At 41.4% G+C, this 21,003-nt stretch overlaps 1 protein-coding gene across 1 annotated transcript in view; it reads right to left on the reverse strand.

The window, feature by feature from the left end:
• The window catches only part of LOC126481349 (ubiquitin-conjugating enzyme E2 J1-like), a 65,312-nt gene that overhangs the window by 31,532 nt on the left and 12,777 nt on the right, over positions 1 to 21,003 (reverse strand). Inside the window, exon 4 of the mRNA XM_050105047.1 lies at positions 4,851 to 5,041. Coding sequence (XP_049961004.1) covers positions 4,851 to 5,041 — 191 coding nt within the window. The remainder of the gene's footprint in view (positions 1 to 4,850; positions 5,042 to 21,003) is intronic.

Here is a 21,003-nt window from a genome sequence, read left to right on the forward strand (position 1 = left end):
TCAATCATAACTCAATGCTGACTAAGTAACTTACAATTAACAATCTGAGAAGTATAAAATTGATTAATCATGTACTGGAAGTGAATGTACAACCAATGGACTCAGTCTATTATTCTATTAGAAATTTTGTACTGTATCAGGTTTCTATAATTATGTATATCTTGCATAATTTGAATGACACTATACAGTCAGCTTTCTCACAGGACAATCTAACACTATTAAGCACATTATGAGTACATTACACTATTGTAGCCTGTATAATACGAAGCATATTCCCCATAAAACTTATTCGGTTACACTACCTATCGTTGAGCATCACTAAAACATTGCTAAGATGCAAATGAACGAAACAGTTTATCTGAAACAAGGTGACAAAGTTCAAAAGTATAGTAAGATTCTAATGCAATACTACAACCACTACAGCTATATTGGAGGGCACACTGGTAGCTTAGCTGAAAAGAAATTTTGTGTGGTATCAGAAGGATATAAGAGATTCTTAATCCAAGCTGGCAGTACAATAAAGTACAAACCACAAAGTGAGGTTACATTCATTAGAGTCGAACAGATCTGTCATGACATCAATAACCTATAATATATTATTCAAGTAGGCAATGACTTGGACCATGTTTTAAGATTATTACAGTACAAAATCAGATATGACACAAGCACAAAAAAGGGTATAAAGGAATGAAGTTTTATAAGCACATAAGAGAGGTAGAGTAGTTTTAATATTTTCACAACATGAGATGTTCAATCATTACACTGATATAATGATGGCTTCATGTTTCCACTTACTCTTCTTGGAGTCAATGCTATTAAGGACATTAGGTCAAGTGATACCTGTGATTTAAAATTATAGAGTGCTCTTTGGTTTAGTGTACTACCTCTTCCTAGAAGCCTAAAATTTTTGATAATGTATTCATTACTGAAGATCGAATGTTGCAAGTGCTTCGTCACATAATTACTGGATGTTATTTGTGTTCCTGATTATGTAGTTGGCTTGTGCCATGATGGTTGATAGTTGTTATGAGTAGTTACACATCTGATTCCAATTTCACAATATAAGTTCTCAATAGGCTATAAAAGTTGAATAGTATACTTATGATTGATTTTGTAATGACTAACTGTGCCTTATCTTTACAATATAAGGCAAAGACAGAGTGCTACTTACCATAAAGATGACTCACTGAGTTGCAGACAAACACAATGAAAAAACACTTACACATTAGCTTTCAGCCAAAGCCTTCTTTAGGAAAGGAAATGCACACATATTCATTCACACAAGCAAGCACACCTCACGCACACATGATCCCCATCTCCAGCAGCTCAGACCAGAATGCAACTGTCATGTAGAGAGGAAGCAGGAATCTGAAGGGGGGTGGGGGGTGGGGGGGGGGGGGGGTAGCAGGGTACAGGTGGAGGAAGAGAAGAACACTGTCTGGCTGAGTGTGCTGGAAGTAGGCTGCCAACGGGTGCAGCTTCGAGAGGCTGTGGGGCAAGGAGGTGGAGAGGGGGTGGGGTGGGTTGGGTTGGGGTGGAACGGAGAGTGAAAAAGGAGACGAGCAGGGAAAGGGAAAGATGAGCAGGCGCCTTGGCAGAGGACAGCACACAGAGAGGGTGAGGGGATGAGAATAGGGAGGAGGTCATAAGATAGAGGAGGTGGAAACGGTACGGCAGAGGCTGTGGGGAAAATAGATTACCATAAGTTGAGACCAGAATAATTTCAGGAGTGGAAAATGTGTTGTAAGGATAACTCCCATCTGTGCAGTTCAGAAAATCTGGTGGTGGAGGGGAAGATCTAGATGGCTCGGGTAGTAAAGCAGACATTGAAATCAATTATTTTATGTTCAGTTGTGTGTTCTGCCATAGGGTGGTCTACTTTGCTCTTGGCCAAAGTTTGGCAGTGGCTGTTCACCTCAGTGGACAGCTGGTCAGCAGTCATACCAATATAACAAGCTATGCCATGATTGCAGCAGAGGTGGTATATGACATGGCTGGCTCCACAGGTGGGTGGTCTTCTGATAGGGTAGGATAAACATTTGACAGGACTGGAATAGGAAGTGGTGGGTGGATGGACTGGGCAGGTCTTGCATCTGGGCCTTCCACAGGGCTGGTGCAGGGAGTGGCACAGAGATGGACTAGGATGTTGTGGAGGTTGGGTGGGCACCATTTTATGAGGGCTGGGAAGGGTCTTGTGTAGGATGTCCCTCATTTTAGGGCATGATGGTACATAATCAAAGTTCTGACGAAGGACGTGGTTCAATTGTTTCAGTCTGGGTTGGTACTGTGTAGCAAAGGGGGCACTCCTTTGTAGCTCGTTCTTCTGGTTGGTGGGAGTATTGGTGGTTTGTGGTGAAATGACACTGGAGATCTGTTCGCAGATCAGGTCTGGGGGATGGTGCCTGTCTGTGAAGGCCTTGGTGAGACACTCCACAGACTGGGCAAATGAGTTCTTGTCACTGCAGATACGCTATCTCTGGGTGGCCAGGCTGTATGGGAGGGATATTTGGTATGGAAGGGATGACAGCTATCAAAATGCAGGTACCACGATAATTGGTGCATTTAATGTGGACAGAGGTGTGGCTGGAGCCATCAAAGAGAAGGAGGTCAACATCCAGAAAGGTGGCATGCTGGTTTGAGGAGGACTTGGTGAAGCGGATAGGAGAGAAGGTGTTAAGGCTCTGAAGGGATGAGGATACGGGGTCTTGGCCATGAGTCCAGATCATGAAGATATCAATGAACCTGAAATAGACTAGGAGTTTGGTGTTTTGGGAGGCTAGGAAGGTCTACTGTAGATCGCCGATGAATAGGTTGGCATACGCCGATGAATAGGTTGGAATAGGTTGACATAGGAGGGTGCCATGCCAATGCCTACAGCTGTGCCAAGGATTTGTTTGTATACCTTCCCTTCAAAGGAGAAGTAGTTGTGATTTAGGATAAAGTTACAAAGGTGTATGATGAAAGAGATAGTGGATTTGGAGTCTGAAGGACATTACGAAATGTAGTGTTCAATAGCAGCAAGACCATGGGCATGAGGGATGTTGGTGTATAAGGAAATGGTGTCAACAGTCATGAGTAGGCATCCAGAAAGTAAAGGGATTGTGGAGAGTCAGTAAAGGAAGTGGTTGGTATCTTTGAGGTGGCAGTCTAGATTATGGGCAAATGGTTGGAGGTGTTGGTCAATGAGGGTTAAAATTCTTTCTGTGGGGCCACAATAACCAGTTACAATGGGGCATCCGAGACTGTTGGGTTTGTGGATTTTGGGGAGCATGTAGAAGGTGGGTGCGCAGCATATCATAAGGGTGAGGAGGGAAATGGATTCAGGGGAGAGGTCCTAGGATGGGAATAAGGCTTTAAGCAGGGACTGGAAGTTACGCTGGACTTCTAGGATGAGATCACTTTGGCAGAGTAGTTAAATAACTGATAGAGGCCTTCTGCCAGGTAGTCACTGTCATTCCTAACAACAATGGCAAAACCTTTGTCTGCAGGTAGGATCATTAGGCCAGGATTTATTTTGAGGTTGTGTATGGCTGTCCTTTCTTCTGTCTTATTTTGGTTTCTTGTTGGATGTAGACCTGATGATGGTCTACTAATGACAAACTGGCTGTGAAATAAATTGAGTAATCCTCCCATGTGCAACCACGATTTTTCAAAAAATTAAAAAGTCTGAGAAAAAAATTAAAATAAGTAAATTTATACTGCTTACTATGCAACAGCATCCAGATGAATGCATCACAAATGTTAGAAATATGTAGGATTTATTTTTCACAAGTAAATGATATGCTTAGATGAAGTTTCCAGAACTAAATATCAAGGAAAGACCATGCTTCTAACATTGTTATGCAATCAATGTGAAGAAACCATTCTTTCCAAGTCATGACTGAATTAAACAACATGTGTAAAAAATAACAGAAGGAGAAAAGGTAACCACTCAATGTACAGTTGAGGCATAAACTAGGTCAGTTTTTCAGACGATGTTCTCCTTTAGAGATTTCTTTTTTTAAAAAAGCACACACGCGCGCGCACACACACACACACACACACACACACACACACACACACACACACACACACACACGTATGTCTGGTTACATTACTCCACTTGACTAAATTGCTACAGCTAACTACACTGAATTCACTGCTCCAGCTTTGCAGCCAGATTGAGATGAGGAACTGTCATGTAGGGTTGGTAAGAGTAGCATGGGATCAGAAATGGGGAGATTGATGTCTGGGAGGGAGAAGCAGCAAGTAAACAGGGTAAGAATGTAGCAACATTAAGTCATGCTTGTGTCTGTTAGCTAACAGTCCAAAAGTTCAGGAACCTTCTCAATCCTGTCTGTCTGTCTCTCATCTGTTCAGCACTTTTAACTAGACAGTGACTATTTACCTTCACTCTTGTTTCATCTGTACTCCACCTACGACTTTCTAATACCATTTTCATAAGTATAAAAGGTGCAATAAAATACGTGCATAAATTCAATAACAGTGCCCTCCTCACAAACACAGCCCTCTTTGGAGTAAAGTAAATCAAACTAGATGTGAATGAGACTAACCTATTCAATGAATTGTAAGTAAGTAAGTAAGTAAGTAAAAGTTACATCCAGAAAAAGCCACTGATTGAATATAGCTAAAAATATTGTCTATGACTTTTTATAAGAAGACAAAAACTCTCCGACTGATAACATACACTCTTCAGAATACAGGTAGTCGCAATTATTTATTACAAATGTAGAGTTTAAGAATAAAGTAAGGAGTAGATGATTATTATATTACATTGTAATATATTATAAACATGTCTGTAACCAAGATGACAAACTGCAATACCTAGGTCACAAACAATCAAAACTCACCTACGGGCTAGTTTTCTCCTTTCTTCTGGTGTGTAGTCTAAAGATCCAATTGTACCACTTCCAGGAGTTGGCATAAATGCTATCAGTGCAAGAAGAGCAGTACGTATGGACCACGAGGGTTGCCATGTTTCTGGATGATGGCCAGATATGCTTAAACAAATCTTTTTGTTTACTTCAAATCTTCCATTTGGCTGTAAGTAATATTTGATGTGATAAGAAGGCAGCTTTACATAAATTATACCAATGTTAACTAAATCATGTTCTTAACAATTGTAGTAGAAAATACTGAACCTACGAATACCATCAGACTGCAGTGCACTGCAAAATCATTACAATGGCACACATAAACAATTAGCTAATCAAATTTTTTTAATGGATAAAATATGCACCATAACAATAAAGTTATTACCAAGATATGAAATGTGTCAGCTTCACCAACTCGCAACCAAATTGTCATTTTCCAACTTAGCTTAGAACTCCCATTATGCTACAGATTTTCAGGTCAATTTAGCGTATATTGATGGAACTTCACCATCAAACAGTATATATTACACACCCAACTGAGAGCCAGCAGAGAGCTGTAAAAGTTTTGGTGTATGAATGGTCAAAGTAACCACAGTGGTCAAAGTATACCCAGTTTACAGTATCCAATATCAACATCTTTGACACTAATATAACACACCAAAAGTACATTCTACAGCCCTTCTTCCCCAGATAATTCATAATTAAACATGGCTTTTGTTGTTTAACTGTCTACGAAGATAGAGTCTCATTATGTATCTTGTGAGAAGAAAAGCTTCAACCGTGCAAAACAATAATCAAATTTGCAGTCTTCTTCCAGCAAAAGTTTAGGCTCCAGAAGTGGGAGTGTGTCTCCAAATGATGTTTTATGGAAACACACTGATGTGGTCATACACCTCAACATCAACAGGTAAAAATAATCTTCATCTAGAAAAAAACTCACAAGACTACAGACTGGAATTATAAAATGTTGACCCAGATTTAGCAGGAGCTGTAATCCTGCTGCACTTTCTGTCAACACTACAAATACAGTTCGGTAGTTTTCATAATCCCCAGTAATTATCAAATGTCTTCTTCCATAATTATTGAACTACTTTTGGTAAATATCCAGGCTGCTGATGTTCATCTGTAACCTCTGACATTTTAGCCATAATTATTCAAATGCACCCAGGAAAAGTAGAAGTGGGAAACACATTCAACTCTTTCAACACCTTCACGTTAGTTCATACAAACAAAATGTTTGCAGAACATCAGCTTTGCAGTAACATTTTGAGAGCTCCCACACAAAGTTTTGACAGGTTTTGAGAAAGTCCTGCATTTATCTTAAGGTTGACATGTTGCTCCTTCTGACACATCTGGCAAAAAGACAAACTCAATTGCAATTATGACAAAGACTGATAACCTTTCTTATCATTCAACTAAGGATGAGACAAATCAAATAATTACCAAAAATGGTGTGATTTCTGAAATATGCTTGGTGCAAATGACTGATGCTACAAAAATAAATAAATGAAAATAATGACCAATAAGAAGGAAACATCAGTGGCAGCATGCATTATAATTTCTTACAAGGTGTTCCTACACTCTTTTTGGGAAAAAACCAGTAATAATTACATCGATTCTTTTGCATTACATGAAAATGAGCACCTTAGACAATTATTTAATAGGAAAGAATGATATTTACACTAATAAAACAAGCCATATTAAGTAAGCGTTGCTCTAAAACGAATTGGTGCACGGAGTCAGGAAGTGTCAGCAGTAGATTAGTTCTTTTTATTATGTTTCAGAAGAATTTAGTCATAGAACTACAAAAAATAACAAACAAAACAGAACAATGAAATTAACAGAGTTGTAAATGTAAACTGATACACTTACTGTCACCACACTCAAGTCAAATCCAAAAACAGGGTATTCAATGAAATACAACACTTAGCAGTGTAAGCACATTTATTACGAACACCAATAGACAGCACAGAATGGATCTAAATCTACATCTACATGGATACTCTGCAAATCACATAGAAGTGCCTGGCGGAAGGTTCACAAAAACACCTTCACAAATCTCTATTATTCCAATCACATACAGTGCGCGGAAAAAACTAACACCAATATCTTTCCGTGCGAGCTCTGATTTCCCTTACTTTATTATGGTGATCATTTTTCCCTAAGCAGGTCGGCAACGGTAAAATATTTTCACATTCGCAGAAGACAATTGGTGACTGAAATTTCGAGAGAAAATTCTACTACAATGAAAAACACCTTTGTTTTTAATTATGTCCACCCCAAATCCTGTATCATTTCAGTGACACTCTGCCCCCTATTTTGCAATAATATAAAACATGCTGCCCTTCTTTGAACTTTTTTAATGTACTTTGCCAATCCTATCTGGTAAGAATTCCACACCGCACAGCAGTATTCTAAAAAATGACGGCCAATCATAGTGTAGGCAGTCTCTTTAGTAGATCTGTTACATTTTCTAAGTGTCCTGCAAATAAAATGTAGTCTTTGGTTAGCCTTCCCCACAGCATTTTCTGAGTGTTCTTTCCAATTTAAGTTGTTCATAATTGTAATACCTAGGTATTTAGTGGAATTTACAGCCTTTAGATTTGACTGATTTATTGTATAACTGAAGTTTAACGGATTTCTTTTAGCATTATGTGGATGACCTCACACTTTTCATTATTTAGGGTCAATTTCCAATTTTCGCACCATACAGATATCTTTTCTAAATTGTTTTGCAATTTATTTTGATCTTCTGATGACTTTACTAGTCAATAAACGACAGCATCATCTGCAAACAACCTAAGACATCTACTCAGATTGTCTCCCAAATTGTTTATATAGACCAGGAACAACAAAGGGCCTATAACATTACCTTGGGCACTGACAGAAACCACTTGTTTTACTCAATGACTTTCTATCAATTACTATGAACTGTGACCTCTCTGGCAGGAAATCACAAATCCAGTCACATAACTGAGACGATATTCCATAAGCACGCAATTTCACTACAAACTGCTTGTGTGGTACAGAGTCAAAAGCCTTTTCCAGAAATCCAGAAATACAGAATCAATCTGAAATCCCTTGTCAATTGCAATCAACACTTTGTACATGCAAAGAACTAGTTGTGTTTCACAAGAACTATGCGTTCTAAATCCGTGTTGTCTGTGTGTCAACAGATAGTTTTCTTCGAGGTAATTCAAAATGTTTGAACACAATATATGTTCCAAAATCCTGCTGCATATCAACGCTAATGATATGGGCCTGTAATTTAGCGGGTTACTCCTACTACCTTTCTCGAATACTGGTGTGACTTGTGCGACTTTCCTGTTTTTGGGTATGGATCTTTTGTCGATCAGATGGTTGTATATGATTCTTAAGTATGGAGCTATTGTATCAGCATACTCTGAAAGTAATCTAACTGGTATAGAATCTGGACCAGAAGACTTGTTTTTGTTAAAAGATTTAAGTTGCTTCACTACTCTGAGGATATCTACCTCTACGTTATTCATGTTAGCAGCTCCTGGACACACAGTGCAGTTATTTATACAAACAGTGAATATTCCAGATCATGCAAAATTACACACATAAGATATTCTAAGAGCCTTCCAGAAATGATAATTAAACAAGAAATAACTTCTGGTGGTTGTGTTTGAATGGCGACACACACATGCCAGACATCAATCCTAACAACTGCCTCGCACTGTATGCACCACAACTTGCGGCACTGCTCCCTCTCCTGGAGTAACAGTAACCCACTGTTTCAGAAGCTGTCATTGCAGCCAACTATGGTACCCTGGATTTAGATCTTGTCCATGTTCCTCTCGTAGATCCTCACATCATAGTCATGTTGTTACATCCTCTTCAACCACACTGAGCATTGAAGACAGTCCCTCTTGTCGAAGAATCGTGACTGACAAATATGTCTTCAGCTTCCTCGATCCTCCCATCGCCAATCTGGACTTTGGTACAGAGTCATACAGAGGACATGGACAACATCTATGTGCTTTTGTCTTCTTGATGAAGGATCATAATCTTGACTTCATATGTGACATCCAACAAGTGACAAATGATATAATATGGCCCACAAAAGTTTTTAGTAACTTTTCCAATAGTCCTCCTTTCCCCTCTTTTCAATACAGTGTGAACATTCATACCAAGTCTCCCAGACCATATCTCACTGGCCACTGCTTGGCCTAATAGCACTCTCAATCTTTCTCCTTTGTGTCCAAAGTCCATACATGAGCCAGCTGCCTTGCTTCTTCAGACCTGGTGATCACGTATTTCATGCAGGTATCCTCCATATCACACAGCTGAAATGGGAAGAATGTATCCACTGACATGACCATGAAGTAGAAAGAACAATGTGAAGCCTGTAGTCTCTTGCTTCAGTTTGTTGCATGCGAATGTAACAATGGGCATTATTGTCTCCCAGTCTCTCTGCTTGCCATCAACATACACCAAGAGTATATCTGTCAATGTCTCATTATAGCATTCTGTGGAGCCTTTAATCTGTGGATCGTAAGCCACTGCCATCCTGTGGGCGACATCGTAATGTGAAATTACCTCTGATGCTAGTCTTGAATGGAAAACTTTTTTACTACCAGAAATCATCTTGCATCAAAATGATGTCTTCTACAAGACACTTTGCATTTCTGGAGCTTCAGTAGACACCACAGCTTTATTGGCAGCATGGCACTGAAGGTAATCGGTGCAGATTCCCAGTGGTTGACGTTGGGGACCTCCCCAAGAGAGAGATTTAAATTTCGAGGAACAGCGCTACTGCAAGAGGGATGGCCACCAGATACTCTGGAGCTAATTGCAGCACATGCTTATTCTGCCAAAGAGCAGTACCTCCAGTTCGCTGTGTGTGTGTGTTAGAGAGAATTCTGTATTCTACACTTTAGCAAATTATATCATACACTCTAAGAAGAAGGTATAGTAAGTTGATCTGATGTGATATAAATTTCAAAACTCACTGAAATGTCTGTCATGCTTCTTAAAATACCTAGGAATAGTTTTTAATCTGTTATCGGGTGGCTGACTCATCCAATTTTTTGGTAAGTGATCCAAAAACCACACTTTCCCAATTTATTATTTTAGCCCATGGTTACTATGTTATTGATTGTAAATAAAATCATGAAATTGTGGATGTTGTACAGAGTTAATTTGTTTCGTTAACCAATTATTAGCTTACAGGGTATAAGACATGTAGCTTAACCTCCATAAACTTAATGAAGCACAGGAAAGCATATTCATTTGTATCAACAACTAGGAAATAACTCTGTGTCAACAATGCAGGAATACTGTGAGGCAGCTAGTCTGCGTGCCAATGGCACTTCTACTTCAGCTCTGTTGTCTTGTCTGGCACACATTTGGTTTAATATTTTGTTGCACCTCAGTTCAGCCTGGCATAACAAATGGCTGTTGTGACAGATTCAGTAAAACAAAATCATAAGGAAAGCACCAAAGATGTCCCAGTAACTAAGAATCCTGGCAAAATGAAATCATAAGGAAAGCATCACAGGTGTCCCAGTAACTAAGAATCCTGGCACAAGAGCAATTAGTCAGTGAGCTGATACTGCAAAAGAAGTTTGCCAGCACCTCTGAAAGTAGGTGTTTTACACAATGCAGAACTGATATGTCTTGTGCAGGCACTGACATAACAGGAAAGCAAAGGCAAATGGTGTCGTGGTTGCCCAATGATCACGCCCAACATATGTGGCCTGTTATGACTCAGTGCCCATGACCACAGCCTTTTCAGAAACACTGGCTGACCAGTCTTGCATACACACTGCCAAATTCAGTTACACAGTCATCATCACCAACCGCTAGTCACAAGGAGAGGTCTAAGCCCATCTGCTGACTGAGATGAATCAGCAAGCCATCACCATTGGACTTTGCACTCAATAGTTGCAGGCCACTGTCAGTGCTGAGTCTGAATGCTGCTAACTTCATGCATTCATACTGTCAGGCCATCAATGGGTGACTACAATCTCCTGATGGCCACCTTCATGACAGGCTGTGAGTTCAAGTCTGGGCCACCTAGCTGCCGAGCAAGAGTAGGGTGCACATTGCTACTGATCTTTGTCCAGTGTGGGCACACACTGTTGCTGCTTATCATACTTGCTGGCACTTACCACCATCACCCATCCTGTATGTCATGATTTGATATAGTCCAGCCCGATACACGCCATGCTGAGCAATGGGACTAGGCGAGCTGCTTCTGGTCATGTACTGTCCATTCACTGCATGCCAACTGGTGACACTCCATAATTTGCACCACTGCCAGCGAGCTGATAGCAGCTCACTACTGGCTGCCAGCATCACCTGAGGGAACATGCAGTTCAGCATCCTTTTGGCAGGCCACTGATGACATCGACACATTTCACCAGCCATGGCCACCTATGTCATGGGGGCCACTGACATCAATCCAACTCTGTAGCCACTGCTGTAATTCAAATGGAATGAAGAACTAATACAACCAGTATTGTTTCCACGAGAGTCCATTGCCTGACAGCTGCCACCACTCCACTGCAATCACGCTCTAAGAGGTGGACTGCCACACAGCCTGACCTATCACAGCCAGCTTCACCTGCCACCACAGAGGTCGTATATCATTACTTCAACAAGTAGTGTCAAAATTCTCAGCTGATAAAAATGGCTGGATTGTGGACGTTTATGCCAGCTTCAGCTTTCAGCTTTGATGATGCAGCATGGTGAGTGGACTTATTCCCCCCCCCCCCTCCCCTCCCTCCTTTTGCTGTTTGTGTGCAAGGGGAGGGTTGGGAGAACATATCAGAAAATACTGGGGACAATCATGCAGCCAATGAGATGCAAGCTGTGCATTCTGTTGAGCCATTGCACAGGCAGTGTTTTATGTGTCACGTGTCCCAGTGCTATGGTCATTTTGCCAAGCTGCGTACAGAGTCAATGACGATTGCATAAAATGATTAAAAGCAGTGTGTTGTTATTGAAAGAGTCTGTATTTCTGCCATCTTTGTTTTTTCTCTGTTATTGTGTTATATTTAATTTTGGTGGATAAAGGTTCCGCTATGTCACAGGCAAATACACAGGTTGTATCCCCGCAGGAGGCATTTCAAGCTCTATTAGATGCAATAGAGGTTCTAAAGGCAGAAAACATTCAGATGCACTATCCCTTTTTCGGGCCAGACAGTGGAGGACGTGTTGGCATTCATAGGTGGCCTAGAGTCAGCCAAAAGACTACGGCCGGACAGTTGAACAACTATTGCAGATGGCCAAACTGAACTTAACAGGTGAAGCTAAGTCGTATGTTACATATCATGAGGACTTGACAAATCATATACAGTCAGGTAGCTTAAGGAAGAGATTTTGCAGTACTATAGGAAACAAAACAGGTTCTTTCATGAGCAACTGAGTGGAGTATGTCAGAGGCAAAATCAATTGGTGGATAGTTTATATAAGAGAAATAAATGCTCAGACCTATCAGTTGACAGAGAACAGTGAGGCAAACAGTGTTATTCTTCAGGAAGTAGAGCATAGAATACTGGATGCTTTTCTAAGGGGGCTTCCATGTGGTATTGTAGAGGAGGGTCTATACAGGAAACCCCAGAGGTCTGGCCAATTGCATCAGGATAATCACAGAGTTAGAAGAGTTGGATGTGCAGACAGGGATGCAAGACCAAAGGAGCATCTTCTTTGCAGATGTGAGGTGCTACAAGTGTGGGCAAAGGTCACATTTAGAAGCAATGTAAGCAACCACAGCCTGAACTACTCCAGGGGTTAACAGAGGCAACCAACCACTTGATATGATTGAGACAAACAGCTTATATCTGTTTAGCCAGATGTCAGTGGACAACTGCTATGTTTTGATAATTGTAAATCATTTTTTGTGATATGTCACAGTGACTGTCATTCAAAATCAGAAAGCAAATACATAGCGCAGTTGATAGTAGACAACTAGTTTTGAATAATGTGACACCACCAACTGTACTTTTCTTTTTATTTTAGAATCCATGACTGGTTTTGGCCTCCAAGGCCATTACCCAGATATATGTGAGGTGCAACCTGCACCTACATGCTTCATATTCTGAGCAAGAAATTAAATGACTGGTTGTTGAAGTCTGGCATCCCTGAGACTATAATCACGGATCAGGGCAACAACTTATGTCAGAGCTAATGAAATAATTGTGTCACCTGGTATGTATCTGGAAACTAATAACTACACTGTTGCACCCATAAGTTAATGGGAGAACTGAACACATTCACCAAACAACCAGGAAGATGCTGAGCTATTATGTCAATAGTCACCGTAAAGACAAGGATGTTTATCTACCATATGTTATGGCTGTGTATAATTCAAAGGTGCATGACAGTATCAGTCTCTTGCCAAACCAGATAGTGTGTGGAAGGAAGATGCCATCACCATTTGAGGTTATGAAACCAATGGCAGAAAGTAAACACAGGGAACCTGTATGCAACTTTGCTAAAACATTACAGGATGTGTGGAAGTGAGTGCAGTAGGTGAACATGAAGGCACTCCAAGCATCACAAGAAAATGGGACAGCATAGGTATCCCCAGAGTATACGGTTGGCCCATGAGTGATATTAGCTTGCTGGTGTATACTGAAGGGTAAGACGAAGAAATTTACTATGCAATATCAGGTACTGTACCAAGATGTGGAAATGATGTCACTGGTAAATGTTAAGCTGCAACTGGCAACATGGACGGCCATTGTCCATGAAGGGTGCACTTGTCCTTTTAATGACGCTCAAGACAGGTTACCACAGGTACCAGTGACGCGCCTGGGAAGATGGAGCACATAAAAAGTGAAGCAAGAAGACTGAAACACACATGCAAGCAAGCCACATGTGAGGTACACTGAACACACTCAGATCACACAAGTAAATAGGTAGATTACCATGTGTATTTTGACAGTATTTATTCTTTGTGATTAATTGTGTAGAAAATATGGGGTTCTTGTAAAAGTTGTGGAAGTTTATGTTTTTTTTCCATGTAATTTTCTTGTTTTTGTCAATATAGGCAGATTTACTTTACCTGTTTTGAGGTTTTTGTAGCTGTAGGCATGGTAGGGAGTTTACTGTGTAAGGAATTGGGAAAGACGAGGATGTATTGACATAACAGAAAGGTTTATTCATTCATGATGCGTATGTGGAAAGAGTTGCAAGCATCCAGCCTTTTAAAGAGGGCTGCAGGAGGAGGATGTAATGTCACAATCATGGATGACCATAAGTGCCTTCAAGCGATTTCTGTGAGGTAAGTTGTGAGGAATTTATGTGGTTTACGGCACACTGAGGATTGCCAGAGGTTATGTGGATTAATGAGAATCAGTGCTGGCAGTCGAATTTTGTTTTAAGAATTTTTTGGGAGAATATTGTTTATTTTGCTGTATCAATGCATTTGAAATTATGTTTTTTTTAGTTAAAAGTAATTGTGAGGCTGTGGATATCATGACAAGGGAGTAGCCAAGGAACGGGTTTTGTGTATGCTTGACCCAAGTCGTAAAGACAAATGAAAAGGCTTTCAAGTTACAGTTGTTTTTAGGGTAAGCAGGAGTAAGAGGAGGCCTACTTTATTTACTGCCACTGTACCCTTACTTTCAAATAACCCGAACGTATTGGATCTACACTCCTGGAAATGGAAAAAAGAACACATTGACACCGGTGTGTCAGACCCACCATACTTGCTCCGGACACTGCGAGACGGCTGTACAAGCAATGATCACACGCACGGCACAGCGGACACACCAGGAACCGCGGTGTTGGCCGTCGAATGGCGCTAGCTGCGCAGCATTTGTGCACCGCCGCCGTCAGTGTCAGCCAGTTTGCCGTGACATACGGAGCTCCATCGTAGTCTTTAACACTGGTAGCATGCCGCGACAGCGTGGACGTGAACCGTATGTGCAGTTGACGGACTTTGAGCGAGGGCGTATAGTGGGCATGCGGGAGGCCGGGTGGACGTACCGCCGAATTGCTCAACACGTGGGGCGTGAGGTCTCCACACTACATCGATGTTGTCGCCAGTGGTCGGCGGAAGGTGCACGTGCCCGTCGACCTGGGACCGGACCGCAGCGACGCACGGATGCACGCCAAGACCGTAGGATCCTACGCAGAGCCGTAGGGGACCGCACCGCCACTTCCCAGCAAATTAGGGACACTGTTGCTCCTGGGGTATCGGCGAGGACCATTCGCAACCGTCTCCATGAAGCTGGGCTACGGTCCCGCACACCGTTAGGCCGTCTTCCGCTCACGCCCCAACATCGTGCAGCCCGCCTCCAGTGGTGTCGCGACAGGCGTGAATGGAGGGACGAATGGAGACGTGTCGTCTTCAGCGATGAGAGTCGCTTCTGCCTTGGTGCCAATGATGGTCGTATGCGTGTTTGGCGCCGTGCAGGTGAGCGCCACAATCAGGACTGCATACGACCGAGGCACACAGGGCCAACACCCGGCATCATGGTGTGGGGAGCGATCTCCTACACTGGCCGTACACCACTGGTGATCGTCGAGGGGACACTGAATAGTGCACGGCACATCCAAACCGTCATCGAACCCATCGTTCTACCATTCCTAAACCGGCAAGTGAACTTGCTGTTCCAACAGGACAATGCACGTCCGCATGTATCCCGTGCCACCCAACGTGCTCTAGAAGGTGTAAGTCAACTACCCTGGCCAGCAAGATCTCCGGATCTGTCCCCCATTGAGCATGTTTGGGACTGGATGAAGCGTCGTCTCACGCGGTCTGCACGTCCAGCACGAACGCTGGTCCAGCTGAGGCGCCAGGTGGAAATGGCATGGCAAGCCGTTCCACAGGACTACATCCAGCATCTCTACGATCGTCTCCATGGGAGAATAGCAGCCTGCATTGCTGCGAAAGGTGGATATACACTGTACTAGTGCCGACATTGTGCATGCTCTGTTGCCTGTGTCTATGTGCCTGTGGTTCTGTCAGTGTGATCATGTGATGTATCTGACCCCAGGAATGTGTCAATAAAGTTTCCCCTTCCTGGGACAATGAATTCACGGTGTTCTTATTTCAATTTCCAGGAGTGTATTACATGTTCAAACACAAAGTGGTCATCATAAACTGCTATGAGCAGGGTCAACTTAAACGGATGATGAGACTGGAACTGTGGGGTAGTGGATTACCGATTAATGACACAATTAGCAACATATAAGGAGCAGCTTTTCATCTCTCAGCTACTTAGTGAATAAACACAGTGCTCCCATTGCATCAATCAGCATCATACTGAACTAATATTAGAAAATAGCTATTAATTTAACAAGTATCCAACAAACAATGTGATTCACAATGAATTAGAGCAAGAAGAACTGGAGAATGTTGTATACTGTTGTGGTTGGTATAATCTCTGGCATAACTCTGTTGCAGATCATGTGGGGGAGTGGGCTGTGTGGCAACCTGGTGGGGCCCAGTGAAAGACTGGTGGCTGCAAAAAACACTTTTTTACTTTTTAATCACACATTTCTTAGTTGTCAATGCGAGGCAAACAAGCCTCACTTCAGCATGGCTGGCTGGTGATTGTCAACAGATAGCTGGCCTCTGCCCAGCAGAACGGTACATGTGTCAGCACCCTGTGATACTGACATCATGCTAGGCAGCAAGCCAGCCATCTGTCAGTAGGCCCAGACCCTGACATTAGCAAAACAGTTGTTCTTCTCACTGTGTCTGCCACCTGGTGTTGAATGCCCACACCCGAGTGCCTCAGGCACAGCTTGTATCTTCCGAGGTGATGAGGGAAGAATGATGCGTTTGCAATACGACTTGCTGCCTCCTGCCAGGGGTCTGGCACCAGCATGCAAATGGTAGGTCTGCTGTGCTGTGCTATCAAGTCCTACAAAGTAGACTTAGTGTGGGAAGCAGCTGCCCAGACCATGCCTCAGGCAGCTGTAATTCTTTGCTTGTCCCTGATGCTGGAAAATCTCATACCACCTGTATCAATCTCTGATCGGTCCTCACACCATCCTTACTAATTACTTGTCCCAAGTAATTTACCTGTTCCAAATTAAAATGATACTTCTTGGTACTCAGCATTAAACGTGCAGTCTGTCATCTCCTGAATACTTCCCTTGGTCACTGTCTGTGTTCTTGTATAAAGATATGTCATCCAAATACACTAAACACTTATGGGGCTTTAATCCCTTCAACACTCCATTTTTTAAAAAAAATGGTGACATGGTGCTGGTGCACTTTTCAAAGCAAATGACATTTTTCTACAGTCTTAACATCCCCAAGGTACTAAAAATGCAGTCTTTGGTCTGTCCTCTCAAATCATCTCCAAGTGATGGTACTCACTCCTCAAATCCATCATTGAGAAATACCAGTATTGCCCAAGATACTCAATTGTTTCAGTGATATTTAGAATGGGCTAAGAATCTGTGGTCATCTTACTGTATTTCCTTGAATCATCCATAGACTGTTTTGTTGCAATTCCAATTCCTGCTCCCCGTGGGCTACACCCCTCTTCTATTGTGGGGTTATAAAGTGCAGCTACTCAAAGAGCTCCACATGGGCTGTAATACTGTACATCAGTGAAACTTGGTACACATTATAGTACATAAATGCAGACTGGATTTACGATGGAAAAAAAAAAAATTAGTTCCAATTTTGGTCACTAGATGCAAACCTAGCACTGTGAATAGGAAACATTTTTGGAAAGCTGCATTACGCAGATTTATCACTGAGTGAGCTGCATGATCTGTTGCTCCATCTTGCTTGGAAATAGTGGTTTCCACACAATTGTGCTCTTCCAAAACAAGAATCACATCCTGTACAAGGAGGTCTCAATAACATACACATGTCACGGTATGCCTGATAGCCCCTCTGAGTGTATTCTCTTCAAAGAATAATGGACTGAGAATAGACACTGTCAATCCACGTCGCACAGGCATATAGGGCGAATGCAATTGCTCTTTGTGCACAACACACAGTTTAACACTACTCCAAAATCAGCAGTTCTGTGTATTCACTGCACCCTGTGCCTCATCACTCCATAGCATATTGTCTGCCCACATGTCATCAACTTCGATCCATGGCAGAAAACAACAAGATTCAGAACATTGCTGCAGATCATGAGGTTGCTGCGCTGTCAGAATATTACACGAGTATCAGTGTGAAATACACCACAAAACTTTCTGTGATGTGGATCATGGGATGGACAATTTTCAGACACTGCACGAGCTCCCACCTCGTCAATAACTTCCACTGATATAGGATGCCTTCCATTCCAGATGCCACACCCAGCTCACTCGTATTTTTGAATGTCATTATCATCATCTTTAAACCATTTAATGACCAGAAGCATCTCCTCAGAGCTTTACGTCAGAGATACTCCCTCAATGCAGCGCTATAATTGTTCACATAAAACACTTTCACTAACAGCATACAGTCTCTCTTCTCGGCAGCCACATAGATAACTCAAATTATGGCTTGTCAAATGAGAGTGTGGCTGTCATATTATCATACAAACAGTGTAAAGCACCAGACATGCATCTGGTGGCCACAACTGGAACGGGTTTGTTTTCCAGTGCAAATCGATTCCATATTAATGCATATATTAATGCATTACCATATCTGCCAAGTTTTGCTGTCATATGATAATTACAGCCCACAATGGACCTCAGTGAGTAGCTGATTGCAGTCAGCCAACAGTTGGCTGATAAATTCTTTTAAAATTGGCTGCAGTGACCATGATATTCTGTATGGCTTCCAAGATACTGGCACTTCATTCCCTGTTGGAATCCTGTGTTGAGTCACAGACAATGCTGGCAACAGCCACTGTTGAAGGAACAAATCTGTAAACTCTAACGACATTTTTTCCATATGTGCTTTCTCTAATCCCCTCAAATGCTTCACTTTCTCACATAATGCACTCTTGCAGGCATTCTGCACCTTTTCATAGTATGCACCTCTTGTGCAGAAATCTTCCTCTTCTGGAATCTCTAACATTGCCACTAATGTTCCCTTTGGTCCTCAGCACCAAAATTACCCACACTGATAGGTGTTACCTCACCTCTGTCCTTTTCCTGTATGTGTACAACACTTTATCCTACTGGGCAACACACTGTATTCAATACATCACTAACCTTCAGCATTTCCAGAGTACACATCATATCAACTGCTAAGTCAAGCTCCACACTCACTCAAAGCAGCTTCCCAGTGCTGTTCAACACGCAATCATGTGAATTAAGCCTCAATGTCATTGCTCACAGTGTAACTGGATTGCTTATTATGACAAATCAAAACTGACAACAGTCAGTTTTCACTAGCCATAATGTCTTCCCACTAACAAGGAGAGTTCTCTAGTAGTGGAATCAGCTTTTGAAATAATCTACACAGTGACATAGCATAAGGTGCAGGTAACACACCCTGCAACTATTCACGCTGATGGGCCCTCATTTGTGGAAAAAAAACTAGAATTTCATGTGATGCTCTACAGCTTTATTAAAAGGAGTATTGCACAGACTGGTTGCATGGTGTAGTAGTTAAGGTACAGCTGTCATATGCAAAAGATTGAGAGTTCAAATTTTGTCAGATGCTTTGAAATTCTTTATTTTTAAATCTTTATTGACATAACTTTGATAATTACTTCTATTCAATTAATCGTTTAAATGTAATCCGTTTTATTTATATTCCTTAGTTACATCATTTTAATCACCATATTAACTTTCTTGATTGATCTCAGTTTTTCTTCCTCTCACTCTCTTTTCCAATTGGTATCTTTGTGCATTTCAATTTAATTAGTTTTATTTATCTATCATAATATTTAAACATTTCAAAATGCCAATCTACTGATTAACAAACAAAAAACAAAATAATCTATTTATAATGATTGTGCAGTTGTGCCTAAAATGTATTTTTCATTACAGGATGTATGTGTTTTTGGATGGTAATCGTTATACAAACTTGTAAACATGAATTCTTATCGCAATATGGACAAAATAACGCAGATGAAGATTTAAACAAAGGAAGGGATTATAACGAAATTCAAGCAAGAGGCGGAATAGAAATAATGAATGCAATAACAAGGGTGAAAATACTGGACGATAACATGGAAGTAATTAAATAGCAATTAATAAACAAAAATAATTAAAATCACAAGAACAACGATTCCAAGTGGAAAAGAAAGACAGGAAGAAAAATGAGAGCAAATGAGAGCAAATGAGAAAGTTAGTATGATCATTAAATTGAAATGACAAAGAAACAGAAATTAAAAAATTATATTTAAACCAATTACCAGAATAAAATAATGATCAAAGTCACTTCCATACAAATTTTAAAATTTAAAAAAATTCTTAGCACCCAATAATAATAATAATAATAATAATAATAATAATAAATGTCGTGTGACTAGGGCCTCCAGTCGGGTAGACCATTCGCCTGGTGCAAGTCTTGCGATTTGACACCACTTCGGCGACTTGCGTGTCGATGGGGATGAAATGATGATGATTAGGACAATACAACACCCAGTCCCTCAGCAGAGAAAATCTCCGACCCAGCTGGGAATCGAACCCGGGCCCTTAGGATTGACATTCTGTCACGCTGACCACTCTACTACCGAGGGCGGACTTAGCACCTAATGAGATTCAAACTCATAGCATTTGGCATGGGAGGACTGCGTCTTAACCATTATGCTACGCAACTAGTCTGCATAATATTCCTTTATTAAAGCTGTAGAAGACCATGCAAAATTTCAGAAACTTTTTGTTGATTACCCACCAACATGGGCCCACCAGATTGAATGTTGGGAAACCTACATCACCGTACAGATGGTTTCAGTAAGTCAATCCCATCACTGCACACCTCTTCTTGTTTCACAACATGTCATTGAAGGTCAATGGTATGTTGCTGATGGAGAAAGCCTTAAAGATCATGCTGTAACCCTTGCTTACATGAGATACCACTTCTACACACTGCCTAAACTTGGTTGCCTCAAATTGAAAATTCATCATTACTGACCCCGGTGGCCTCATATAATTTGTTATTCCTCACCTAACACAAATTATAACACAGTAGGCCTCATTGTCTGTGACTGACTTAATCCCTCGAGGCCACAGAGACACGCGCCTCTGTATTGAACAGAAATTATACCTTTCTCCACTTATTATACCTGCT

Source organism: Schistocerca serialis, chromosome 1 (assembly GCF_023864345.2).
Source record: "Schistocerca serialis cubense isolate TAMUIC-IGC-003099 chromosome 1, iqSchSeri2.2, whole genome shotgun sequence".
NCBI lineage: Eukaryota > Metazoa > Arthropoda > Insecta > Orthoptera > Acrididae > Schistocerca > Schistocerca serialis.